This window comes from Callithrix jacchus, chromosome 7 (genome assembly GCF_049354715.1).
Source record: "Callithrix jacchus isolate 240 chromosome 7, calJac240_pri, whole genome shotgun sequence".
Lineage (NCBI taxonomy): Eukaryota > Metazoa > Chordata > Mammalia > Primates > Cebidae > Callithrix > Callithrix jacchus.
Window position 1 is genome coordinate 22,258,926 of NC_133508.1, and position 26,496 is coordinate 22,285,421.

At 41.4% G+C, this 26,496-nt stretch overlaps 1 protein-coding gene across 50 annotated transcripts in view; it reads left to right on the forward strand.

Moving 5' to 3' along the window:
• The window catches only part of MLLT10 (MLLT10 histone lysine methyltransferase DOT1L cofactor), a 245,921-nt gene extending 227,215 nt beyond the window's left edge, over positions 1 to 18,706 (forward strand). For 32 of the 50 annotated variants that reach the window (XM_035306915.3, XM_035306910.3, XM_017974090.4 and 29 more), the window contains 9 exons: positions 599 to 716; positions 2,367 to 2,439; positions 5,463 to 5,617; positions 7,661 to 7,849; positions 8,274 to 8,362; positions 8,492 to 8,853; positions 9,853 to 9,949; positions 15,110 to 15,322; positions 17,036 to 18,706. In XM_035306915.3, the coding sequence (XP_035162806.1) occupies positions 599 to 716; positions 2,367 to 2,439; positions 5,463 to 5,617; positions 7,661 to 7,849; positions 8,274 to 8,362; positions 8,492 to 8,853; positions 9,853 to 9,949; positions 15,110 to 15,322; positions 17,036 to 17,080 (1,341 nt within the window). In that variant the 3' untranslated portion in view covers positions 17,081 to 18,706. Of the gene's footprint in view, positions 1 to 598; positions 717 to 2,366; positions 2,440 to 5,462; positions 5,618 to 7,660; positions 7,850 to 8,273; positions 8,363 to 8,491; positions 8,854 to 9,852; positions 9,950 to 11,148; positions 11,328 to 15,109; positions 15,323 to 15,966; positions 16,093 to 17,035 lie in introns of those variants that run through there. The other 18 variants (XR_013519574.1, XR_013519576.1, XR_013519577.1 and 15 more) reach the window with 4 other exon arrangements.
• Positions 18,707 to 26,496: the final 7,790 nt, after the last annotated feature.

Here is a 26,496-nt window from a genome sequence, read left to right on the forward strand (position 1 = left end):
GCCACTGGGTTTTGGTATCAGCTAGATACTTTGAAAATTAAAAAAGGAATAGTTAATTTTGAATGTGCTAATCCTTCTTTTTAAAAAACTTGTGGTTATGGCCAGACGCTGTGGCTCATGCCTGTAATCCCAGCCCTTTGGGAGGCCAAGGGGGGCAGATCACCTGAGGCCAAGAGTTTGGAGACCATCCTGGCCAACCTGGTAAAACCCTGTCTCTACTAAAAATACAAAAAAATCAGCTGGGCCTGGTGGTGGGCACCTGTAATCCCAGATACTTGAGAGACTGAAGCAGGAGAATCACTTGAATCCGAAGGGCAGAGGTTACAATGAGCCGAGATTGGGCCATTGCACTCCAGCCTGGGCAAGAGTGAAACTCCATCTCAAAAATAATACTAATAATTTGTAGTTATGTAACTTTGAAAAGAATTGACATGTTGGAATGATAATACAAGAAAGAGTTGAAATTTGCTTTTCAGAAGGTCACAAATTTTGCTTATATTCTTAGGCTGGAGAATATAATTACTAGATCTACCAGGAGGGAAAACTTTAATATATTTTCAAATATAATTCATTTATCATTGTAATATTTTCCATTTAGGCAAATACCTTATCTGGATCTTCTCTCAGTCAGGCACCGTCTCATATGTATGGCAATAGATTAAATCCAAATTCATCAATGGCAGCTCTTATAGCTCAGTCTGAAAACAATCAAACAGGTAAGTTTTCAAGAATTACTAAACTCTGCCGGGCGAAGTGGCTCACGCCTGTAATCCAAGCACTTTGGAGGCAAAGGCGGGCGAATCACCTGAGGTGGGAGTTCAAGATCAGCCTGACCAACATGGTGAAACCCCACCTTAAAAAATTAAATAAATAAATAAAATTACTAAACTCTAAAACTCTATTCTGACCTACTCTAAAGTTTTTTCCCCTTTTGGTTCATTTTATTTGAAAGCATGTAGGAATGCGGTTAATAGAGGATTGTACTTAAAACCAGATTCACAGTTGGAAAATGTTAACTGTTTCAAGTGATGGATATGTTAACTAGCTTGATTTTTGAAATTCCACATTACATTCATATATCATAACATCAATTTGTACTCCAGATTTATATAATTACAAATTGTCTATTTACAATAAAAAAAGAATCACAGTTGGAAGTAAATAGTATGCTTTGCTGCAAAATAGCAATGTGCTTGTTGTTGTTTTTTTTTTTAACTGTCTGAAATGGAAATGTTCAACAGAGCCATCAGCAGGCAGGAATGCAGCAGTGTCTCCTGTGACTTTTGTGATTGATGTGTTCAGTTCTTAGTTCTATGCAATGAAAGTAATGTAACACTGGGCTTTTCTGTGAATAGCCTAAACCTTTATTTGCATAATTCATGAAACTGTATCACACAAACTTGGTTGAAAAATCCTGTTAGAGAATTTCTGCAGTGTTTAGTAATCCTGTGAATGTTCACCAGTTGACGTTTTGTTGCATTTGTCTCTTGTACTGTCTTAATGAGCCACTTGGATTTGCATTGTTTCATTCCATTCCATCCTTAAGGACTGGTTGACATGTCCAAGTAGTCATGCCTGCTTGGGGGTAGGGAATGGATTTAGCAGTTCACCAAGAATGAATCCGTCTGTCTTTTCCCTTTAGGGGTCAGAGGTTACCTAACTCAGAATAAGGGAAGGACAACCTTGAAAGAGGCCAGATAGGGTGATTTTTATAAGGAACTAACTGCCAGGGAAATACAAGTTAGTTTTCAAACAGAAATATTTGATATTACCTAAAGAATATTTTGAAAAGTTAATTTTTTCTTCTTTTAAATTCGGTATTCTGGATTCCTACTTGTTTTTGTTAGTTTGGAAATTTAGTGTTACATGTAATTTTATTCTTGGAGTAAGGGTCTATCTAATACCACAGCGTTAGTCTTGGTGTGCAGGTCTGTGTTAATGTGTTTTATGGCTTGTCTTGGGATGCAAAGTGTTAAAAAATACAAAGCATACGGATTTGCTGTGATAAGCATACAGATTAGCTGTCCACAGCTGTGATTCATTACTTTAACCGTAGAAATTAAAAGTGGCTGAGGGGAGGGTACAGCAAATGCAAACCACGCTTCTGTGCTGTAAAATAGAAAGGAATGAAAGAACAGAACATAATCCATGGCCTTCTACACCCACAAAAACGTGTAGGGACAACGCCTTACATGCCACAGTTCAGCAATTCTAAACTAGCAACATGCTAGATCTTCTACTTTCATAGGAACTGCAAAGATAGTGGTAAACGTTTAAAGTATGTTTTAGGAAAAATCAGGGCCAGAGTTGAAAACCTCTTATTTAGTGAGAGTCACTTTATCAGCTCTGAAATATTTACACTACAGATCAAGATCTTGGAGACAATAGCCGCAACCTAGTTGGCAGAGGAAGCTCACCCAGAGGAAGTCTCTCACCACGGTAAGCGCTATTTACACTGCAAAGTATAGGCAAAGGAAATGTTTGAGATTTGGAAACTTATATCAGTAGAGTGTACATTTGTGAAGCTATAAAAGCATTCTACAGATAAGAAGTATGTCTAGACAGTCAAGAAAAATGATTCTGAATTAATTTCAATATTAATTTAAACACCATTAGATTTTCAGTCAGTTTCAAACTCTCTTATATTTACTACTTGTATATTGATTCGAGTAATTCTTTAGATTTTTAAAATAGTCTTAAGATCTCTTAAAGTTGTAGACCCAGGACTCTCAACTTTGGGTTCCAGTTTTAGCTCTGCTATAGGGACAGCACTTAATTCCTTACTCTCTAGTTCCTAATTCAGTAAAGTCCTGTGGTAGATCACTAAAATCCTACTAGTTCTTAAATTGTTTGAATCAGTCATCACAAACGTATTACAAGTTTTTTGAAATTATTTTATGACAGTATTCAGGTACCATTTATTAAAATAATTTATTAATATATTTGGGGTTACTGAACTGTGTATTCCTTCCATTTTAAATGGGGAGAATGTGGTATGAGATACTGTGTCTGTTTGTAGGGGAGAATGGAACTTTGGTGATAGCTATCTTTATTTCACTTCTGTGCCTTCTCTTTGTTTTCTCTATGTTCTTTAATTTAGGAACCCTCCCTCAAGCATGGTGTTAGAGTGGGTAAGAATGGAGAGTAAGAGAAAAGCCAGTTCTGGGATCTTTCTTCCAAGTATGGGAGAAATGTGATTAAAAATGAAAATTTCAGTTAGGCATGGTAGTTTATGCCTATAATCCCAGCACTTTTTTTTTTTTTTTTTTAAGAGACGGGGTTTCACCATGTGGACCAGGATGGTCTCAATCTCTTGACTTCGTGATCCACCCGCCTCAGCCTCCCAAAGTGCTGGGGTTACAGGTGTTAGCCACCGTGCCCGGCCCCGTCCCAGCACTTTGAGAGGCTAAGTTGGGAGGATTGTTTGAGGCCAGGAGTTCAAGACCAGCCTGGGGAACATGGCAAGACTCCATGTCTACTAAAAAAAATTTTTTTTTTTTTTTTTCAAAATGAACTTTTCATGTGATGACAGATCATAAGTAATAGTGTTGCTGATATATTTGGGGAATGTCTGTTAAGGAACATCTTTATCATAGAGATTAGTTCAGTAACCAGTAATTGTTTAATTTATAATTTTCTAATGGTACATCTAGTGGTACCTTTTTTCCTATATAATTCCTGGGTGAACTAAAATCAGTATTGTTACCCCTGATTGAACTCTGCAAAAAATCAGATATCCATTCTTTGGAAACATGGCATTGGAAAAACACAGCGATAAAAGTGTCTGACTACTGTGAATTCTATGTTTTATTTTTCTTTTCAAAGAAAGCCAATGGATATTTGCTTAGTATTTAGTGGAAGAAGCATTTCTCTGTCTCCCTTTTAAACTTAAAATATCATACAGGTTACCCAGAAATTATTAAAAATCTTAGTGCTATTTTGCTAGTTTTTCCTTTTCATTAAATGGGACTTAACAAATGATACTAAATTATTTTTAGCATGTGTTTCCAACTTTATATTACTCTTTAGAAATCAGCCTGAAATGTAACAGCCCAAATTATCCTGGCATAATGTACTATTTGTAGAGGGATGGCCAACTGTATTTAGCCCATATGTTTACATGTGAAATAAAAAGCCCCATTTGTTTAACATCTCACAAACATTTTGTAGAGAAGCATATTAAAGCAGTATCAAGAACACTAATGGGTTGTTAGGAGACCTGAAGTGTGTAGCCCAGTTCTTGTCACCTCACCAGCAGTGTGTCTTTGGACAAATCACTAAAACTATCCTGTTTCCTCATTTGAAAAGGGAGCCATTATACCAGGTTTTGACTTCTCACTGGTTTGCTGTGGAGAGCATATGAGATACATACAAACTCTTTGGAAATTCTAAAGTTCTTTACTAATTTATTACTTTATAAATTATATGGTCATCTTAATAAAAGTACTGTTTGTTTTAGAAGGTTTGATTCAGTGATTATCATTTGAAGTACAGATCTAAGACATTTTAGAAATAGTCATATGAATGGATGAAATAAAAATTGCTTTGGGGGCTGAGCATGGTGGCTCATGCCTGTATTCCCAGCAGTTTGGGAGGCCTAGGCAGGAGGATCACTTTAGCCCAGGAGTTTGAGGCTAAGCTGCGAAACATGGTGAAACTCCGTCTCCTCCAGCTCACCCTCCTTCCCCCCAGCCCCCCAAAGAAAAAAAAGACGGGTGTGGTAGCTCCTGTGGTCCCAGATGCTCAGGAGGCTGAGGTAGGAGCATCACTTGAACTCAGGACCCAGAAGGTCAAGACTGTGGTGAGTCATCATCTCACCATAGCACTCTAGCATGGCTGATAAAGTGAGACCCTAGCTCTAGAAATGAAAAAAAAAAAAAAAGAAAAACTGCTTTGGTCTATTATTTCTTGTGAAAATACTTGAAAAGGAATAATTTTTAATTTATAACGAAAGGCTGCTTCAAGATTGTTAAAAATTTATCAGTGATATTTGAGATTTTAGTTGGTTATTAATTCAAATACCTTTCACAGTATTATAATTGTTCAGGGTTATTGTGATAGCAGATATATCAAGGCAGAATGGTAGAACCCTTTTCTCTTTTGGAAAGTTGTTTTTAAGTCTAATTTTGTCTTTCCCCCTTTTGTCTTGTAATGCCATAACCAAGTTATTTTACAGCCTATTTCAGAGATTGTTTGTGGCATGTTTGTATTTTCTAGTGGTTTTTAATTATCTATGATGGCTAGCTATTCCCTTGGTTCTATAATTTTGGGAGGAAGAATGATAATTACTCAATTTTAGGGTAGATTATGGTTTTCTAAATCCAGGAACCTGATACTTCTGGCATAGGCAGCCTGGTGTTATAAAACTCATACAGGAGAAAAGGGGTCAGCTTAAGGTAAGAAACTGCACTCTTTAAAAGCATTCCCCTTCTTTTTAACTTGAGAATTAATGTTTTCAACAGATCTCCTGTAAGCAGCTTACAGATTCGCTATGATCAACCAGGCAACAGCAGTTTGGAAAATCTGCCTCCAGTAGCAGCCAGCATAGAACAGCTTTTGGAGAGGCAGTGGAGTGAAGGACAGCAATTTTTATTAGAACAGGGTACTCCTAGTGACAGTAAGTATTCATTTTCTTGTATGTAAATCAAGATGGATGAGCAGATGGACAGATAGGCAGACGAATGCAGAAGTCGGTTTTCATCCTATTAGAAGAGATTCTATAGTGTTACTGCTTGGATTTGAATCCCATCTTTACCTGTTAATAATAGTATGATCTTGGGCATGTTTTTAAAAGTTCCTTAGTCTCCTGTTTTTACAAGTGGGTGTAATAGTGCACCCGTGTCAGAGGCTTATTGTGAGGATTAAATGACATGAAAAAGGCCAGGCGCGGTAGCTCAGGCCTATAATCCCAGTACTTTGGGAGGCTGAGGCATGCAGATCACAATGTCAGGAGATCGAGACCATCCCGGCCGACGTGGTGAAACTTTGTCTCTACTAAAAATACAGAAACAAAATTAGCTGGGGGCGTGGTACATGCCTGTAATCGCAGCTACTCGGGAGGCTGAGGCCGGAGAATCGCTTGAACCGGAGTCAGAGTTTGCAGTGAGCTGAGATTGCACCACTGCACTCCAGCCTGGCGATGGAGTGAGACCCTGCCCGGCTCATAGACAGCACTATCTCGGTGCTTACCATGATTATACATGTTGGTACCATGTGTCTCCACTGTACTTTTTTCTTATCAGTCTACGAAAGTACATGAGCACTCTCTTCTCTTAGGCTAATTGTTTGAAGAAAACTTGCTCACCTCTGGAGAATTTATTTTTAAAAAATACCTACAGTCAGGTATGGCCAGCTGGCTTCTTTATTTTATAATTTGGAAGAATAATAGTAATTACTAAAATAAATCTATAATTAGCATATATTATGCTCATTATTGGAATACAGGGCATGTATTGTATATCGATATTTCAGTATCTTTACTATTTTAAGTATTAGGGCTGTGGGTGAAAAATACAGAGTTAAAATAGGTGGTGGTTAGCTGGAGATGTGGCTTTGTTTTATTTTTAGGAAAAAACACATGGTTTTCATCATTTTGGAGAATAAACTTGTGGTATTTCGTTTTATTGAAATATTTTGCTTATTGTTGATTAGCTAAGTGCCATAAATTGGTATGTATTTTATGAATGGTACCCTCACAAAAAATGCTAATCGTGAGGAAATTCATGCCGGGCTAATCCTTTAAACAGGATAGCTGGAGGATAGGTTTAGCTTAGTCTTATTGCATCTCATTTGGGCCCACTAAGGTTTCTTTGTGGGATCTTGGAGGGGAGGGATAAAAGCTAACTTACTTGGGAAATGGCCAGATGTGTCTGTACCAGAGGAGTTGTGTCTTCTGAAGACCCTGAGGTCATGTTAAACAAATACAACTTTTTAGTACATAGGCTACAGTGACGGACACTTCAAAAATCCTCATAGCAACGTTCTGTGTTGTTAGTTGGGAGGTCCAAGTTGTGGAAGGAATTGAAGCACCTGAGATGATGGGGCCAGACTGAAAGCCAGCCTGTTTACAGGGGATGTGCTTTTCTCCAGGACTGGAGAGGTGGCTGGGCACACACACACACACACACACACACACACACAGCGCTCCCTGCTGGGTGACCTGCAGAGCAACATGCTGAGAAGCTGGGATTAGGGGCCTCCTGCCAGGCATCTGATGGTAGAGCTTTCTTTAAATGGAACAACACAAAAACATGTGCTCATTATTTTGGTTAAGGGTATTGGTACCATCCTTAACCATTCTATATTACTTTAATGTAAAATAGTGGTAGGCACACCAGTTTTTAATGGGCTCTTATTTTTTATGAAAATTAAAATGTCATCACTTTTCATTGAGAATGGAAGATTACCTGAAGCTGGTGTTTATTTTTTGGTATGTGGCAATAAAGTTTCCAGAAGGTACATCCAGGAACAGTTTCCCTTTGTGCTTATAGAAATACAAGATAGGAAATTTATATCCACATACAAATTGAGGAACACAATTTTATCATTTAGAAATACTTTACAAATTTCCTGCTGTTCTATTTTATATCTAAAGTTACTGGCAATGTGTAAAATACTTTATGTACTTGTCATTATTAAAAGCTATCCAAATGTGTACTAGTTTTAGGAATGCTGAAGTCATTACACCAACTTCAAGTTGAAAACCGAAGATTAGAGGAACAGATTAAAAACTTGACTGCCAAAAAGGAACGGCTTCAGTTATTGAATGCACAGCTTTCAGTGCCTTTTCCAACAATAACAGCAAATCCTAGTCCGTCTCATCAAATACACACATTTTCAGCACAGACTGGTAAGTGTGAAAATAATTTATTTTAGATCTAAGGAAAATAGGCTTTTAATGTTATTTGCATTGTAAGTGAGTAATAATTGGTCACCAGTTATATGAAGATGTAGAAAAGGAAGGATAGGTTGTTTTTGAAGGGCATAAAGAATCCTGTTAAGTGATCAACTTGAGTTAACTAACTTCCTTAGTCTATAATGTAATGGTAAAATTTACTTAAATGTCTAATGATTTCATTATTGATTTACAGCGAGGTATTCAATAGAAATAATATATATTTTTTCTGTTTAAATCAGTGTTAGGAATAGCAAGACTTGATATTTAAGTGGTTTTGATACAGGCTTCAGCATAAGCTTTAAAATAAGCCTTTAATCTTACACATAATGTAATGTAATAGGGTAAATAGGTTTCTTTTTGTCTTTTATTATTCTAGCTCCTACTACTGATTCCTTGAACAGCAGTAAGAGCCCTCATATAGGAAACAGCTTTTTACCTGATAATTCTCTTCCTGTATTAAATCAGGTAATTTTCATGTGGTTATTTTCATCTGTGATTTACTTGTAAATAGTATTTTACCTTAAATGGTTTAAGATTATTTTAAACAATTTTGCTGTGTTCTTTAAACTTAGTTTCTCTTTTTTCTTGTGCTAGGACTTAACCTCCAGCGGACAAAGCACCAGCAGCTCATCGGCCCTTTCTACCCCACCTCCTGCTGGGCAGAGTCCGGCTCAACAAGGCTCAGGAGTGAGTGGAGTTCAGCAGGTCAATGGTGTGACAGTGGGGGCACTAGCTAGTGGAATGCAGCCTGTAACTTCCACCATTCCTGCCGTGTCTGCAGTGGGTGGAATAATTGGAGCTTTGCCAGGTAACCAACTGGCAATTAATGGCATTGTAGGAGCTTTAAATGGGGTTATGCAGACTCCTGTCACAATATCCCAGAACCCGACCCCTCTCACTCACACAACTGTACCACCTAATGCAACACATCCAATGCCAGCTACACTGACTAACAGGTAAGAAACTTACGTTTTGGGTTTTTTAGTATAACATTACCAGTGTTGTCTGTGCCTTAGATTGGGGCTTTCAATATGTTCCTTTGTAAATATACCTTAAGAAAACAAGTCCGCCAAAACTTTTAAGTACACTTACACAGAGTACATTTATTTTTGAAACTTAATTTAGATGAAAATGAAATTAAGTCACTTATAGGAACAGCATTAAATGTATTATGTGCTGACATGTCTTAATTTGTGATGTCTACTTTTAAATACTAGTTTTTCTTGTTTCTTTGTATATTGCATCCCTGTATCATAAATTTAAAGATAACATGAATATTAGTTTCTTAAAATTTATGTAATATTTTTAATGTTTTAATCAAAGATTTTGATATAGGATAAAGGCCAGTTATTTATCTGATTTCCCAGGAAGTGAGACTCACTGGTTTCATTGTACTGAAATTGCATCTGAATGTTTGTTCAATACTAGGGAACTAAAGTTATGTTGTTATTAAACATACTTTTGGGGAATAAATACTTTAAAATGGATTTGCAGTCAGTACTAGAAAGCTATTTCCTCTAGCTCTCTACGTTGGTGTTTAGTTTTCCCACTGGGACCATTAGAAAAGGAAAGGTCACATCAGTAGTATGTCTGGGTTCTTTGTTTCAAATATGTGTTTACTTAGTGTGGGTTAAATTATTCTTGAATATTTAAAGATAAATTGTTACATATGCTTGTTAGAAACACTTGTATATTTCTATTTCATAAAATAAGTTAGGGCCTATTTGTTTTATAATAAAAAGAAAAAACATTTCTTGATAATGTAAGTTCTTGTTTAGCTGTACACATGTATATATACAGAAATAATTTGTATATACTTTTTTCCAAAAGGCGTTTGGATTAAAAATTTCACTTCAGTTATTAAAAAAATTGAAAAGTTAGTTGTCTTTCATTTTTAAACTTCTAAAAAAGCATTAGAGGTGTAGTAAAAAGTAAGAATTCTAATCATTTTTCAGTGCCTCAGGACTAGGATTACTTTCTGACCAGCAAAGACAAATACTTATTCATCAACAGCAGTTTCAGCAGTTGTTAAATTCTCAACAGCTCACACCAGTAAGTTCTTTCTTTTGATAACATTTTATTAGGAGCAAGTGTTCTAAGCAATATTCAGGGTGGGTATAGATTTCTTTGTGAAGTAACACTATTGAACGTATAATCCAAAAAGTTTTTCCTACTGGCTGTGATACTTGCAGTGATGTTGTGTGCACTCCTGAACTTCAGAGTGACAGGGCATGTGGCATGGTGCTATCATAGGTAGGCTCTGGTAAGACAGTGCTGAGTGACGTGGTGTGCGTTTTCCCAGAGCTTCATTTTGATACAGGAGGTGGACACAATGCAAGCTTTTTGGTTGTGATAAATGCTGAGAAGAAAAAGGAAGTGGATGGAATAAGTGGGGAAGAGCATGGGGAGCCAAGGACCATTTTAGATAGAATGGCCCCGCCTCTGCAAGGGGTGACTTTTGAGCATTGACCAATGTGAGAGCTCAGGGAGGGTGTCTGCGACTTGAGGGAGCATGGAGAGAAAGCACATTGGAGGTAGAAGGGCAGCAGCAGGGTTGTCACAGAGGGTAGGAGAGGTCAGAGCCAAGGGGTGGTCCTAGATGATCACGTACACCCTTTCTTGGTTGTGGCAAGAAATTTGGGTTCCATCTTAAGTATGATGGAAAGCCACTGGCGATTAAAAAAAAATCTATTATGGAAAATTTCAAGTGTACCAAAAGTAGTAGAGCGCAGAGCACCCTGAAGACCTATGTACTCCTCATTTTCTCACCCAGTGCTAATAATGATCTCAGTTTTGTTAATCTCATTTCATTCTCCATTTTTTTTTTCAGGATTATTTTAAGAATTAAGAATTGGAGGGTTTTGACAAAATAGTGAATCAGCAATTTACATTTTAAAGGATTAGTTTTGCTGCTATATAGAGAATACTTTGTGTGTGTTGTTGGGGGTGGGGGAGTAAAGACAGAGGAAAAAGTAGAAAACAGGGAGGGAGCGGCCCAGGCAGGAGACTTAAGTGTTAAAATAGTATGAGCCATGTGTTGAAAATTGCCTGGGAGTGTGAGTGTGAGCGTGTGTGTGTATTTTTGAGATAGACTTTTACTTGGTTGCCCAGGCTGGAATGCAGCGGCGCAATCTGGGCACACTGCAACCTCCTTCTCCTGGATTCTAGCGATTTGCCTGCCTCAACCTCCCGATTAGATGGAACCGTAGGCCTGTGCCACCATGCCTGGCTAATTTTGTATCTTTTTGTAGAGACAGGCTTTAACCATGTTGCCCAGGCTGGTCTTGAACTCCTGACCTCAAGTGATCTGCCCTCAGCCTCCCAAAGTGCTGGGATTACAGGTGTGAGCCACTTTGCCCAGCCAATATGTTTTCAAGATAAAACCAACAAGACTTGTTTGCAGGACATAGAAGAGAAAGAATTCTGAATGGTTAGTGACTTTTTTTACTGAGATGTGGAAGAACAGAACCCAACCAGTTTTTGGAGAGAAAAATAGGTGTCATAGACACACTAAAGGTTGAAAATCCCTTTAGATGCACAAGTGAAATGGAGATGAGACAGTTGCATAATAGTTATCTGGAGTCCCAGGTAAGGGTGCAGTTAGAGGAGATCTGGGGTTAGTGCTGCACAGATGCTGAGAGCCAAAAGATTCCATGTGGACTCCTAGAGCATGAAGACTGAGTCCTGGACACCCTAGAAAAGGAGAGTAAGCCTGCGCAGGATATTGAGAAACAGTGGCCAGTGAGTAACAATAAGAGAATGGCATCTTAGGAGCCAGTGAGAAATGTTTCCAGAAAAGGGAGGAGTCAACTATGTAAAATGCTTCTGTGGTAGATAAAAAAGAAGGGACCAACCAGGTGTGGCATTGTATGCCTGTGGTTCCAGTTAATTGGGAGGGTGAGGTGGGAGGATTACTGGAGCCCAGGAGGTTGAGGCTGTAGGTAGCCATAATCATGCCACTGCACTCCCGGTTGTGCGACAGGGACCTTCTTTTTTTTTTTTTGACAGAGTCTTGCTCTGTTGTCAGAGCAATTCTCCTGCCTCAGCCTCCCGAGTAGCTGGGATTACAGGCATGTGCCACCACTCCCAGCTAATTTTTGTGTGTTTTTTTTTTTAAGTAGAGATGGGGTTTCACTATGTTGGCCAGGATGATTTCAATCTCCTGACCTCTTGATTGCCTGCCTTGGCCTCCCAAAGTGCTGGCATTACAGGTGTGAGCCACCGTGCCTGGCCAGGACCCTGTCTCTTAAAGGCTGTATAGAGGCTTTTTATAGTTTTGGTGTGATAAAAGTAAAAACCTCACTAAATGGTTTAAAAGAAAATGAGAAGGAGAGGTAGTGAAGATAGCATATGAGCACCCCAAGACATCACTTTGGAAAGCAGAGAAAGGGAAAGGAGGAGACAGATGTGGTAGGTACATGGGGTAGTCTTGACTCACCATTTTGAATGTGAGAGCATGTGTGTATGTTGATGGGGCACTTCTGGTATAGGAGAGAAGAAAGGTGCTAGCAGATGAGGAGATGAGAACAGCGTTTCACTGTACCAGCAGGGCAGGCAGAGCAACTGAGGTGGGTTTTATGTTGAGGGCTGAAGCAATCCCACTTTCAATGCTTCTCATTTTCTTAATTAGAAGTAAACTGATCAGCAGAGGGAGAAGGGGGTTAATTGTTAGATGAGGGAGATGGGAAATAGTGAACTTGGAGAAGGGGAGAAAGAATGGACCAAGACCCAAGTGGGGTTGTGGCTCAGGTGAGGGCAGTCCTGGCCCCTGGCCAGAGTCATGGAGCTTTCTCCAGACCCATTTCCCTAGCACTCTACGTGCACTTGGGCTGCTTGGAGAAGGCATTGCTCAATTAACATAGGACGTCAGCCTTTGTAATTTCTTTCTAAACATATATATATTTTTTAAAGATGGGGTTTCTCCATGTTGGTCAGGCTGGTCTCGAACTCCCGACCTCAGGTGATCTGCCCACCTCGGCCTCCCAAAGTGCTGGAATTATAGGCTTGAGCCACCGCGCCTGGCCTCTAAATATATTTATGTACTTTTTTGCTCTAGTAAAAAACATATTGGAAATACTTTTGATTCTGGATCATTTTATAGTGGTGTTAAAGGCACACTGCATATAAGAATATATAAATTCTTAAATGCTGACATTAAGATGGAATCTTGTTTTTCTTATCTCTTGCCTCATCTTGAGTACTAAAACTCCATTTATTTGGGGGTCTTCCTGTTAATCAAGATTTCACTCTAATAATAGCACATGTAGATGTCTCATTTCTATAACATGGTTCATTAAGGAATTTTCAGCACAGATTATTGGTTGGAGACCATGAGGACTAAAGGGGTTTAAACTGTACCTTTTCCTTCATCTGCCAGTGTTGTGGGGTGAAGTTTGTTCATTTGCAGGCATCAAACTTGATGTAGGTGAGAATTTGTTGGAAGCCCCTGCACAGCGTCCACCTCACACTCTTGCTTGACCCCGGTTCCCCCAGATGACCTGCGTGGTGCCAAATCCAGTGGGCAGTTTTCATTCTTCATCTTACATGACCTGGCAACAGCATTTGACAGAGTTGATCACTTTTCCACCTCCTTGAAACACTTGCTCCCCTCAGCTTCCAGGATACTACATTATCTCGGTGTTTTCCTACCCAGTTGGTCATTCATTTTTAGCATCCTTTCCTGGGTCCTCCACTTCAGCCTCTTGAGAGTGCCCAAGGTGGAATTCAGTGGTCTTCTCCCATCACTGTCTGTAAATAGCATCTCTGTGCTGATATTTACATCTCTAGCCAGACCTCTCTCTGGAGCTTCAAGCTCCTGTAATCCAGCATTCACTCAGTAGCTCCACTGGCATATCTTAAAAGACATTTCAAGCATAACATGTCCAAAACCGAACAGCTGATCTTCCTGTACAATCCTGCCCCACCCATCTTTTTCCTCACCTCAGCTGATGGCAGCTCCATTCGAACTCTTGACACGCCACACTGACTGCCTCCTGAAATCAGATTGTGCCACTTCTGAAAACCTTGTGCTCAAAACCTACTGGCTTCTCATTTTACTGCGAGTACAAGCCAAGGTGCCCATGCCTTCTCACTGTGAGCTCTGTGTTCTTCTCAGTTCCTGGCTCCCTCCTCTCTCCCTGGGTCCTTACCGCTACTGGAACCTGCTGGACTTGCCCCTCTGGAGGCCCTTGGCACTGTATGGAAATCCGTACCCGCCCCCATATTCACCCAGCTAATTCCCTCATCTCCTCCAGATCTTTGCCCAGATGTTAACTTTGCAATGAAAACTCCCTTGACTAATCTGCTTAAAATTACAACCTGACCAACTCCACCCTACCCCCTCCAGACTTTCTCATACACAGTTGTTTCCCTTGATGCATAGCAGTCATCACATTCTAACATTTTCATTTCTTTGTCTTTCCCTGCTCAATGTGTTTCAAGCACCAGAAGCAGTGCCTGACACCTAGTAAACACTTAAGAAATCTATAAATATATGCTGCAGGGAGTGTATGCTTGCTGTAAAGGGTGGTGTGAAACTGCATCAAAAAAGCACCCTAATGACAGGCAGGAAGGGAAACTATGGAAAGGGTATGACCACACATAATACTTTCAAGCATCCACCTTAATTTCTCTAAGCTGCTGCACTCCTCGATTTATCACGGATAACCTAATAGAGGTCTCCTATATTGTGTGTCCTGTTTTAAAAATAAGCTGTTTGGCCGGGCGTGATGGCTCACCCCTGTAATCCCAGCACTTTGGGAGGCCGAGGCGGGTGGATCACGAGGTCAAGAGATCGAGACCATCCTGGTCAACATGGTGAAACCCCGTCTCTACTAAAAATACAAAAAAATTAGCTGGGCATGGTGGCACACACCTGTAGTCCCAGCTACTTGGGAGGCTGAGGCAGGAGAATTGCTTGAACCCAGGAGGCGGAGGTTGCAGTGAGCCGAGATGGCGCCATTGCACTCCAGCCTGGGTAACAAGAGCAAAACTCCCTCTCAAAAAAAAAAAAAAAAAAAAAGCTGTTCACTGAAGATATGGACATTTTATAGTAGGTGGTTATTATCTAGTGCAGCATATTTTTCTAGATGAGATACTTGTTTTTTCTTAGCAAATACCTAATATTAAAGGAAAGAAAACAGATAAGGCAGGCTCATCTGACTGCTGAATTCTGTGATTGGAAACTCACTTTCTCTCACGTTTTTGCCTAAGGAACAACATCAAGCCTTTTTGTATCAGTTAATGCAACACCACCACCAGCAGCAGCAGCACCACCAACCTGAACTTCAGCAGCTGCAGATCCCTGGACCAACACAAATACCCATAAACAACCTTCTTGCAGGTACACAGGCACCCCCACTTCACACAGCCACCACCAACCCATTTCTCACCATGCATGGAGATAATGGAAGTCAGAAAGTAGCAGTAAGTATGTTTTCCTTCTTACATCTACTGCAATAACAACTGTATCGATTAATTAGGATGATCATTTTCCAGCCTAGTTTTATTATTCCCCTGATTGTTTCTTCTTAAAACAGTTGTTTTTAGCAGGTGGATATTAAAGGCAGAGGACCTAAGCCAATTTATACAACCCCTAAGTATGTCAGTTTGAACTTGCACATTTAAGTTTGAAGGCTGTTTTATAATTCAGCAGTTTTCAAGATGACAACCTATTTTAGTTAGCAAGTCATATGAGACAGTCCAATCAAGTCAATAGTTTCGTGCTTTATGAGAAATTTTGTTTAGTTATAGAACCAGTCTATATAACTTGGAAATATTTGTTTTACCCCAAAGTTATTTTTACACATTAAGTATATTAGAAGATTAGTCTATACATTTTAGGGCAAGCAATCCAATTATTCTACCAAATTATTGTTTTAGAGAAAGTAAATCACAATCACATTTGTAATGGAATACAAATTTTAAGTTATTAATCTCATATAAGTGGTGGCATCTTACTCTTTCAATGTGAAAGTTAAATTAAAAATGGATGCAGGAACAGTATACTACACATATGGTAGAACCCATATTAAGGCTGTTTCTTTCTATTAATTCTCCCCTTCAATTAGGTCTACTTTACTGGAGTATAAATGTTTCCCCTAAATTCCAGTTCAGGGCAGAACCCTGTTAGAGGAGGCTATGGGGATGTAGAATGGAGACTGGACATCAGGAAAAGGAAGAAGGGAGAGACTGAGGTGGGAGACTTGGCACATGAGTGTTCAGAGTTGCACTGTTTGCTCTTTCCCGTTACTTTGAAAGTTTTGTTTACTGTGCTTTTAGTCTTCAGAAACTTTAGTTTGTACTTAATAACGAGAATTATTCAAAGTAGAGGATTGTTTTTCATGAACTCAGTGTTTTGTTTGCCCTCCTGTTTTGCCAACTTACTGTCATCACACACTGCGTTACTTCTTGCTGCCATGGGCAATTTTCAGTGATTCTGTAGAAGTTTTTGGTACTATTGCCTCCCTCACCCCATTTTAAGTTTTTTTTCTTGTGTTAAAAAATGCACTAATTATAAACTTTTCCTAAATTATACAGTATGAAATGTATTTAATGGAAAATCACAGCAGTTTAATGAGCTAATAGAGGAGCATGGGGCTGGGAGGTGCTGTTTGCTGAGTACCCTGCTATGTGCCAGGTGTCATTGTTAGATACAGTGACATCTGTGATTTCAGTCTTTAATAGGCTGTAACCCGTCTCTCTCTTTTTTTAAATAGATTAATGAAAGGAAATGCAAAGAGTTTTAAGCCCAAGGACAAATAGCAAATGTGGAGTTACAGCCCATGACTTTCTTAGCCCATAAAAAATTCATTCTCTACAGTACCATGTTACTGCTTCTGTGGACAAGTTGATTTTGGAAGATGAATTGTGCATTCATTCTTTAGAATTTCTGTCCCTCAGATGGGCCTACCTCTTTGGTCTTTTTATACTGTTGAATCTAATGTTTTTAGAGCATTTACTAGCAAATTCATGTCTACATACTATATTGCAAGTAGCCATGCCAACTTGCAAGAAAAAAGGAGAGTAACTTCTGTACCACATTTTATCGCAGTCAGTTACCCAGTTACCATTTGAAATTGGGAGGATATTACCAAAAGCTGATGTAGCTAACATGTCTGCTCTTTTGTTTAACTGCAGAGACTTAGTGATAAAACTGGGCCTGTAGCTCAAGAGAAAAGTTGACACCTGAGAAACATCTAGAAATTATCCTGCTGTTCTAGCACTTCATCTGGCTGCCTTTGCAGTCCTTTTACTACAGCTATGAAGAAATGCAACAAGAGACTCAATGCACAGCAAAGGATTAATTGGCACAAGGACATTCTTGGCAGGCTTTGATTAGTTTTCTTGTTGCTTTGTTGCACTGAAATGGAATTCCCATACCCCTACCCCTTACCCCAATTTTTTGAACATGGAAAGAAAATTTAATAAGTTTTTTCAGTGACATAATTTACATGCAATGTTTATCGACTCAAGAATTTAATATAGTTGGTGCACAACTAGTTTTGTTATAAATTGGAGATATGAATAGCAAAACTAAAGACTTGTTCCATTGACAGACTACTTGATTTTATTGTATAAGTTGAAATACCCTCTTTTGTTTGGGTTGCAGTATGCTTGCTCTGAGTCAAATTTCAAGGAACTGTCTAATCCCTTCTGGAGTTTCATTGATTCAATATTACAAATATACAGCTCATCATCTGGGACTGGGCAATCTTTGTTAAAATTTCCTTTCTAATGGGATTTGGCCACTTTCGTGAGTCAAGTTAGGATGGTAATGTCTGCATCTGCTAAAGGTAGTTTTGAGAATTGCTTTTTCCTTAGTGTTAAGACCTGCTCATATTTTAAAGAAACCTTGAGTTAAGTGATCTCTAAGGCTGCTGGGGGAACCAGATCAATTCAAAGCAAAGTAATTCTTTCAGAAAGGGGCCACTCTGAAAAGTGCTGGTGGGGTTTGCCCTTGATCAAGTGCCTCCATTGTGCTGCAAGGGCTCTGGACAGTAGGCTCGGACAGTCCGTCCTCCAAGCAGCAGAAATCATCACGTCACACCTGCAGCCTTCCCATGCTTCCGCCTTGATTCAAAATTTTCTGTGCCACTGTAGATAGCTCAGGCAAAACCATTACCTGGGTATTTGTCCACTAATGAGTCACAAGAAAAGGAGTGGATATGCTAAGAATAGAGATTTATTTAAACCACTCCCCATTACTGACCATTAAAACAAAAGGTCACCACGAGTTCCTGAAACAGGTGAAATCTGTGTGACAGCCCTTCCACTTTGGGGAGCCACACTTTTGATGTGACAGAGTAATCCACCACTGGGGGTGTAATCACCAAACTGTTCTTCGGTGTGTGAGTTATTAGTGGAAAAGACCCAGCTGTAATTAGACCTCCACTGTGTACTTAGCTGGAAGAACATGTTAATTCTGCAATATGTCTCTTGGTTAAACATTGCACAGTTCTTACCTCATTTCTGTAAATAAAGTTTTGTGAATCTGTTTTGTATTGTGAAAAATTCATAAGATAACATTGATATTTTGATTTGTAACATTTCTAATTGGTAGATTTAATTGAAAAGTAAAATTAATTTATTTTTATATGTTCAGGGGAATTTTAAAGTCAAATCTTTTGTAGATAATTTTAAAAATCAGTGTGGTTTATTTTACTTATTTAACCCACTGGTTGTTATTCTGTAACAATTTGTATAAATGGTAAATTTTGAATGTGTTGTTATTTTACCTAGATGTAAAATTCCACATGTATTAAAATGTACAAAGTTTTGTTAATAAAATTTAATAATGTTTGTTTATAACTCCGTGCCATTCTCGTTTGGAGAGGATGGAGGGGCTACACCCACGTTGCTTCCTCAGGGAGTCTTGGGTTGTGTTTTGTGTTTGGAGCATTGGTATATTGCCCGGAGTGAATGGAAACTTCTCATAAGCAAACGCTATACGATGTGCAGAGCATTCTGTAAAGCACTGTTCAGCACAAACCTATCTTGGGCTCAGAGATCTTGGGTCATCCTCAGATAAGAGGGAGTATGCACTTTGAAAACTGCTGGGCTATAAAGAGGAGGGAAATAGCCTTGGTGCTCCAGATGAGATAATTAATTAGAGCCCATTGATAAAGCAGTACTCACACTTGGTCAAGATTCGATTCCTCATATTTAAACAGTTAGCTTGGTTTAATTAGAGGCATTCCATGAAAGAGAAGCCAAATCCATTTAGTGGTCCTTGGGTCTTGGGAAGTGCCAGAATTGCCTGTGGTACTTTCCAAAAATATAAATGCCCAGACTTTTTTCCTGGATTTTTTTTTTAATGTACATGAAAAATAATCACGATTCTAGAAAGTCATCTCTTTCCCAAGGGGCGAGGGATTACCGTCCCTCTAAAATGACAGGTGACTCATCCATCAACTACTGAGTTTAATTTCTTAACATGTGTCCTTGGCTGCGTGTTTGTAAGCATCTGCTTTTGTAGCTCTCTGGCTTCCTGGAGGCTCCTGGACCTCCTCAGCCTGGGTTGCTTCCCTGCAGGGCCCTGGCGGCTGCTGGTTCACATGTGCACCTTGTGCTCTGGGAAGGGCTCTGAAGAACTGATGCCCTGCTAGTGGCCCTGAACCTTGAAGGAGGTCTGTGTTGGCTGGTTGCAGTCTGTGCTTCTGTGCTTTAGACTTATGGATGTGCAGTCGATGTTGTATGTCAAGATCAAGCATTGGGCCAAGACAGAAAAGCCAAGTTGTCCTCAGCTGTCAACCAAGCAGAAGGGAAAGATGATCCCATAATCTTCCCAATAGGCAGGAGAGGCCCTTGGAATTGCAAGGGAGGTACCACCTTACAATTACATTTTGCTTTCTTAAGTGGATTTCCTTAGGTTTTAAGCGATGGTTTCACTCTGTCGCCCAGGCTGGAGTTCAATGGCGAGATCATGGCTCACTGTAGCCTCAAACTCCTGAATCAGAACTTTATTAATTCTGCAAGGGTTCAAGCAATCCTCGTGCTTCAGCCTCCTGAGTAGATGGTGTACAGTTAAGAGCAATGTGCCTGGTTGTCTGGGTCATATCCTGAGTAGGAATCTCAGGGAGACAAACACTGTTCTCTTTTTAGTTTTACTTAATGACATCTTTTCATATTAACTAGGCCTTTGAAAATCAAACAGTTGTGAACTTTTATAAATATTTGGAAATCATTTGTAAAATGTTTACTTTGTTAAAATTCATGCCAATTCTTTTTCCATTCCTCAACCTATTATTTGCAACAAAAGAAGTGTCTTTTTCACACCAGTCACTAATTTTTGTAATTCAGTAAAGATTTATGTGAAAATGTAGGTTTCGTTTGACTGTGACTTAGGTCACAGTTCAAGTTTGGCAGGTCTTTCTCAAGGGACAGATTCCCCATTGAGGTAAAGCAATGGGTACACACATGTCCCTTCCAGCTGCCTCAAACGTGTCAGCCTCGGATTCCCCTCAGGGTCTGGAGGTCCACAGTCACGTGGCTGTAGAGTAAACAACATGCCCATTTTCCAAGTGTGTGATTCCCATCCACCTCAGGGCACTGGTGACAGACACTTCTAGGTGTTAGCATTAACCTATTTAACTTATAAAAGTCATCATGACCACTTAAGAAATTTGAAATTAGGGAAAAAAAGGGCCCATCATTTTTTTTTTTTTAAATGGAGTCTCACTCTGTTGCCCAGTCTGGAGTGCAATGGCACTATCTCAGCTCACTGCAACCTCTACCTTCTGAATTTAAGAGATTCTCCTGTCAGCTTTTCAAGTAGCTGACATTACAGGTGCCCACATCACATCCGGCTAATTTATATATTTTTTTTTTTTAGTAGAGGGAGTTTCACCATGTAGGCCAGGCTGGACTCGAACTTCTGACCTCACCACCTGCCTTGGCTTCCCAAAGTGCTAGGATTACAGGCATTAGTCACTGTGCCTGGCCTTTCACTTTTTATAGAATACACACATATAATTTTAATATTTTCTTTTCCTGTGCAGTCGGATATACACATTTGTGGCCTGCATTTGTCACTTAAAAAGTGACAGAAAAGATCTTAGAAATCAAATTTTGTATTTATTAATCATTTTCTGGTCCAGATGGGCAGTTTCCCACTGGTGTGGGTGTCACAGCAGGAGATATGTGAATGTTCCCTTGTCTTTCAGGGAAAGGGGTTTTCTAGGGATTGGGGGAGTAGTGGCAACATAAAGGGCAGGGTTGGGGAGGACCAGTGCTGGTCTCAAGGGATCAGGTGGGCACAGGAAGTGGGCTGTGGGTTTGCAAGAAGGAGGTGATTGGTGCTGTTCTGCAGCGTGTGTTTCTGTAGTTCTGTGGCCACAAAAGGCAGACTGTAAATGCACATTAAGGCAGCAAGCAGCATGGATAGTGCAGTGAGGTGCCCTCTCTACAAGATAAAGCTAGGCAGGGGGCATGCCCCTATAGTCCGAGCTTCTCAGGAGGCCTAGGTGGGAGGATTGCTTAAGTCCAGGAGGTCACAGCGACAGTGATCATGCCACCACACTCCAGCCTGGGTGACAGAGACCCCATCTTTTAAAAGGGGTGGGGGGATAGATAGCAAAGTGCAGAGCGGGTAAATTCAGGTGAAAGGCAGATGGACAAAGGTGGGGGGATATGGATATCGGGAGACAAGTATATTATTTCTAGATCTGGGTCCAAATATCCTAGATGAGCTCACTGCCTCTTCTCTGGCCTGCTCTTTGCTGGAAACTCCATGAGGTTGAACTTTCAGATTTTGTTCACAACTCTTTGGCACATCTGGTTTCCTTCAGATAGAACCAGAGCTAGGCCTTTGGTTGGTGAGAACCTCAGTGCCCCACCCTCCACCCTTGTCTCCTTTCAGATGGGAGAGCCTGTCCTTTGAGTGTGGGCAGTTGGCAGAGGGTGTTCCCAAGGATGCTGAGCCAGGCATCATGTCAAGCGCTTTACCTGCCTTACCTCACCTCAGCTTTACACAACCCTGAGGGCTGCTTTCTTTCCTCTTTAAATTTGCAAATTAGGAAGTTGAGGCTTACAGAGGAGGGTACAGAGTCACATAGCTGCCAATGTATGAATTGGTACAATTAAGAATGCTCTGAGGCAGGTAACGAGGCAGCACCCCATAATGATCTTAGAGCCGCTCCTGACTCGAAGTTCACTAGGGAGTGGCGGAGGCTTGGACACCTCTTCAAGAGCGAGGCCTTTCAGGGTGTGGGCTTGGCTTGTCCACCAAGCACTGGCTCCCAGCACAATTCCACCCCTTACTGTGCACCCCAGCAAAACCCAGCCTTGCTGTTCTCCAACATGCCATGGCCCTGACACCCCTGTGCCTTTCCCTGGCATCACAGTAACTAAAATCAGAGAGGCCTTGACGTGGCTATGGCTGGAGTTTGAGATGTCCCTGGCTGTCCATTCATTCATAGTCTTTCCAAGGGGTGTTGGGGTGTATGAGCCTTAGCCCAGGTATATACTGGAAAGGAACTAGGGAAGAAACTAGAGACCCCTCGGTGGACCTGTGAATTAAACTGGTTTGAAAAATTCAGGTGAGATTATGTGAGAGGATTGAAGAAGACAGACAAGTTGGAGTCCCCCACTGATAGTGACTACTGAGTAGGCCAGGCCAGAAAAAGCTGGGGATGTTTCAACCCCCTGGGGGCTTTTAGGGGAAAGGAATTTACCTTCTCAAAGGCCCTGGCTCCAGGTAAGCTACTTTCTCAACTTCCTAGGAGGCACTTGCACTCTCCAGCTTGCTGGAGAGGAGGCCACACAGGCAGGTTTCCACGCCTCTGCTCTGGCTCTTTTGGACATCAGGGAAGCACCATAGCTCCCTGGACAGAGTGGAGGATTCTGCTGGGGTTTTGCACAGAATCTGGCTCTGGAACCAGAAAGCTGACCCTCACCAGACTCCTACAGAGCAGGGCAGTTGAAGTCACTGGGGTGGGAGAAGGGTGGAGACAAGAAGGAAGACCGAGGACTTGGAGGACACCAAGACTAAAAGCAAAAGATGAAACATCTGGAGAGGGGTCTGAGGAGCAGCCGGGGAACCTCACATCTGTTTCACCCCAGAATGTGAGCCTGTCCCAAGTTGGAAGATGCACACACCACCTTCAGCATTCAAGGGTTAAGGTCAAGCCTAAAAACACTTCTTGGACGTGTACTTAGGTATTTGGTGATATGAACAGGAGGAGCTTTGGTGGCCGGAAGACAGGTACAGGAGTCAGATGACAAGCGGCTCAAGTGTAGGGAAAAAGTCACCAAGGGGAGACAGTGTCTAAGGCTCCCCAGCATGTGCCCTTAAATACTTGATTGTATAATGAGGTTGTAGCAAATCAGTCAGTCGGTTCAGCTTGCTTTAATAAAGTGCCATAATCTGGCTGGGTATGGAGGTGCATGTCTGTAATCTCAGCACTTTGAGAGGCTTAGGAGGGAGGCTCACTTGAGGTCAAGAGTTCAAGGCTGCTGCTATGATCACTCCACTGCACCCCAGCCTGGGTAAGACCAAGACCCTGTCTCCAAGAAATCTTTTTTTTTTTTTTTTTTTTTAATGCTATAGTCTGTATGGCTTATATACAACAAATGTATTTCTCCTGGTCAGTGAGGCTCTGTTCCAGAGGCAGAAGGATGACTTCCCATTGTGTCCTCACATGGAAGGGGCAACCCCCTGGCCTTCCCTTCCTGGGGACTCCACTCTCCTGACCTAATCACCTCCAAAGGGCCCACCTCCTGATCCCATCTTCTTCCAGGCTGGGGTCTCACAAAGTCTATTGCAACCAATGAAAAAAAAAATTACCTCCTGATTTGCAGCAGTAAGTTCCACAGCATCTCAATTTTGGTAGCACCTTCCAAAGCTTAAAATTAAAGCATGAAATTTTGTGATCAGGTTTATTTGTTTTCCTTCAAACTCTGATGGATGCATCTGGAATTTCTCACTTGGCTCCCGTAACAAGCAGACGGATGAATTAGGGAATTCTGTCTTGGCAGCACTGCCACCTTGATGGTTCCCCAGGTCTCCTCTGCAGCAGGCAGGGTCAGGTGTTCTCTGCAGCTGAGCTGCCCACATACGTTGGAATTGTTGAACAAAACAGGGTCCCATTTTTTTTCTTGCAAACTCTTGGCCTCATGCAGTGGTTTTTCCCAGCTGACCAGCAGAATCGCCTGGACATCAGCGCCTTCATGCGGGGGATTCTCTACCCAAGACCCAAATTTTTTTTTCTCCCAAGACAGGGTCTAGCTCTGTCATCCAGGCTAGAGTGTGGTTGTGTGAACACAGCTCAGTTGCAACCTCAATCTCCTGGGTTCAAGCAATCCTCCCACCCCAGTCTCCCAAGTAGCTGGGACTACAGGCATCAGCCACCACATCTGGCTAATTAAAAAAATTTTTTTTTTGTAGAGACAGGGTCTCATGTTGCCCAGGCTACTCTCTAATAATCCCACCTCAGCCTTCCAAAGTTCTAGGATTACAGGTGTGAGCCAGTGCACCTGGCCCACATCCAGTTTTTAAGTTCTACATTCTAACAAAACAGGACAGATATAATTGTAGCCAAAGAGCAAATTTCCAATAGTGATTTTTTAAGCCACGCCTCTTAAAAAGGGAAAACTAGGCCAGGCGTGGTGGCTCACACCTGTAATCCCAGCACTTTGTGAAGCCGAGGTGGATGTCAAGAGATCAAGACCATCCTGGTCAACGTGGTGAAACCCCCGTCTCTACTAAAATACAAAAATTAGCTGGGCATGGTGGTGTGCACCTGTAGTCCCAGCTACTCCAGAGGCTGAGACAGGAGAATTGCTTGAACCTGGGAGGCGGAGGTTGCAATGAGCCGAGATTGCGCCATAGCACTCTAGCCTGGCAACAGAGCCAGACTCTGTCTCAAAAAAAAAAAAAAGGAAAACAGCTGAGGTCAAATATGTCAAGATATCTACTGTTTAAGTGCAGTGATCTAACAGTGAAACCAACATTGGAACCGAAATGACAATACAAGCAACGAGACACCTGATATTTTACAAGATATTTCTTTCTGAGTAACAACAAAAGCAGATGTGACCGAGATGGCTCAATTTCCCTTAGGACTTAGGCTATAGTAAATCCTACAGCCACCCTACCGTTGCCCCCACAATCTGTCAATTTCCTTTTGTAAATGGCAAACTATGACCCATAGATAAGGTTTATCGCGGTAAACTCATGTAATAACCCAGGAGATACTGACAGGGGGACACTCTTGGTTTGGGGCTGTTTCTGACAAGGCTGTGAGGACGAGAGGCCCACACCACAAGCGACCTAGCCTGGGTCCCGCCCCACACCTCAAACTCCTGAGTAAGGTTACAAAGGCGATCCTCAGACCCGAGAAAAACACCATTCATATTTCAGCCCAATATTTGGAAGTCAGATTTGTTTTAGGAAAGACCAAAATACGTTTTTAACCAAATGACTAACCTTGTCCAGTTGCAGTCATGCGGACCTCACGCCAAAGTCTAGAGGCTCCCTGCAGCCTCTAGAGCCAACTCCCGGTCTTAAAGGCCTGAGCCCAGGTGCTGGTCCGTGGCTGGGGGCGGGAGGCCTGCAGCACAGGTGCCAGTGGCACGTGGTTGCAGGAAATCCTGCCAGGCTGGGCCCTAACTCAGGTGTCTCTGCAGCTCAGCCATCTGAGGGAGGTGGGTCTTCACGAGGGCTGGGACAGAACCAGGACTCGCTTATACCCTGGGGCTTTCTAAATCAAAGCAAGACAGAGCTGTCCTTCCTCTCCGGGGAGTTCAGCACCCCTCTGAAAATCTGCAGGCATTTGGGACTGGCCACCTGTTAGCAATGATGCCCCACAGATAGGAGGCTGCATAATGTAGCGCCCAGGGTGGGTGTCCTGGGCCCCAGGGATCACATGGCCTCCCTGGATGCACAGAACATGATTTAGACCATGCCATTTCAACTGGAGGAAAAAGCCTAAGTGCCAAAACAGACGACAAATACTCTAGAAAATGAAGTTGAGATGAACTACTTGATAGAGCTTTAGTTCCCTACTTGGAGAGGAGTTTGCGGGAATGTGACTGGCAGATAACAAGAAGCCCCGCAGCAAGAGGCATTTTTAAAGTATCTGAAAACATGGACAGTGGAAAGCTTATTAAGGTCTTATTCTAAAACTGCGAAGGGAATTTAAGAACACTCCGGTGGAAGTGTTCTTACACAGTCTGCACCACTCAGGGCGTTTGCCAAGCACGTGCAGAGCTATTGAAGAGAAACTCCCAGGCAGTTCCCAAAGCAGATTCTGCAGATGAATCAGATGATCTGCTGAAAACCTGAGTAAGCTTGCCCACTGATGAAACCTTTCCTTCCCCAACTTTTCCTAACAAGCAATCTAAGGCCGAGCACGGGAAGCTCTTGCACACCTGAGGAACTGGAGCATGGGAAGCTCTTGTACACCTGAGGAAGAACTCGGCTTGGCTGCACGTTCCTGACCCCCTGTGGGTGGGGACAGAACCCCCTTAGGGATAAATAAGATGCTTTGAAAACTGGTTCTATAAATGGTTTGAAGAAATGGCAGCTTTGAGGTTTCTGCCCCAGAGGGGAGAGAGAATTTAAGCCACTAAAGGATAAGAGACTCAGGTGTCTAGGACGA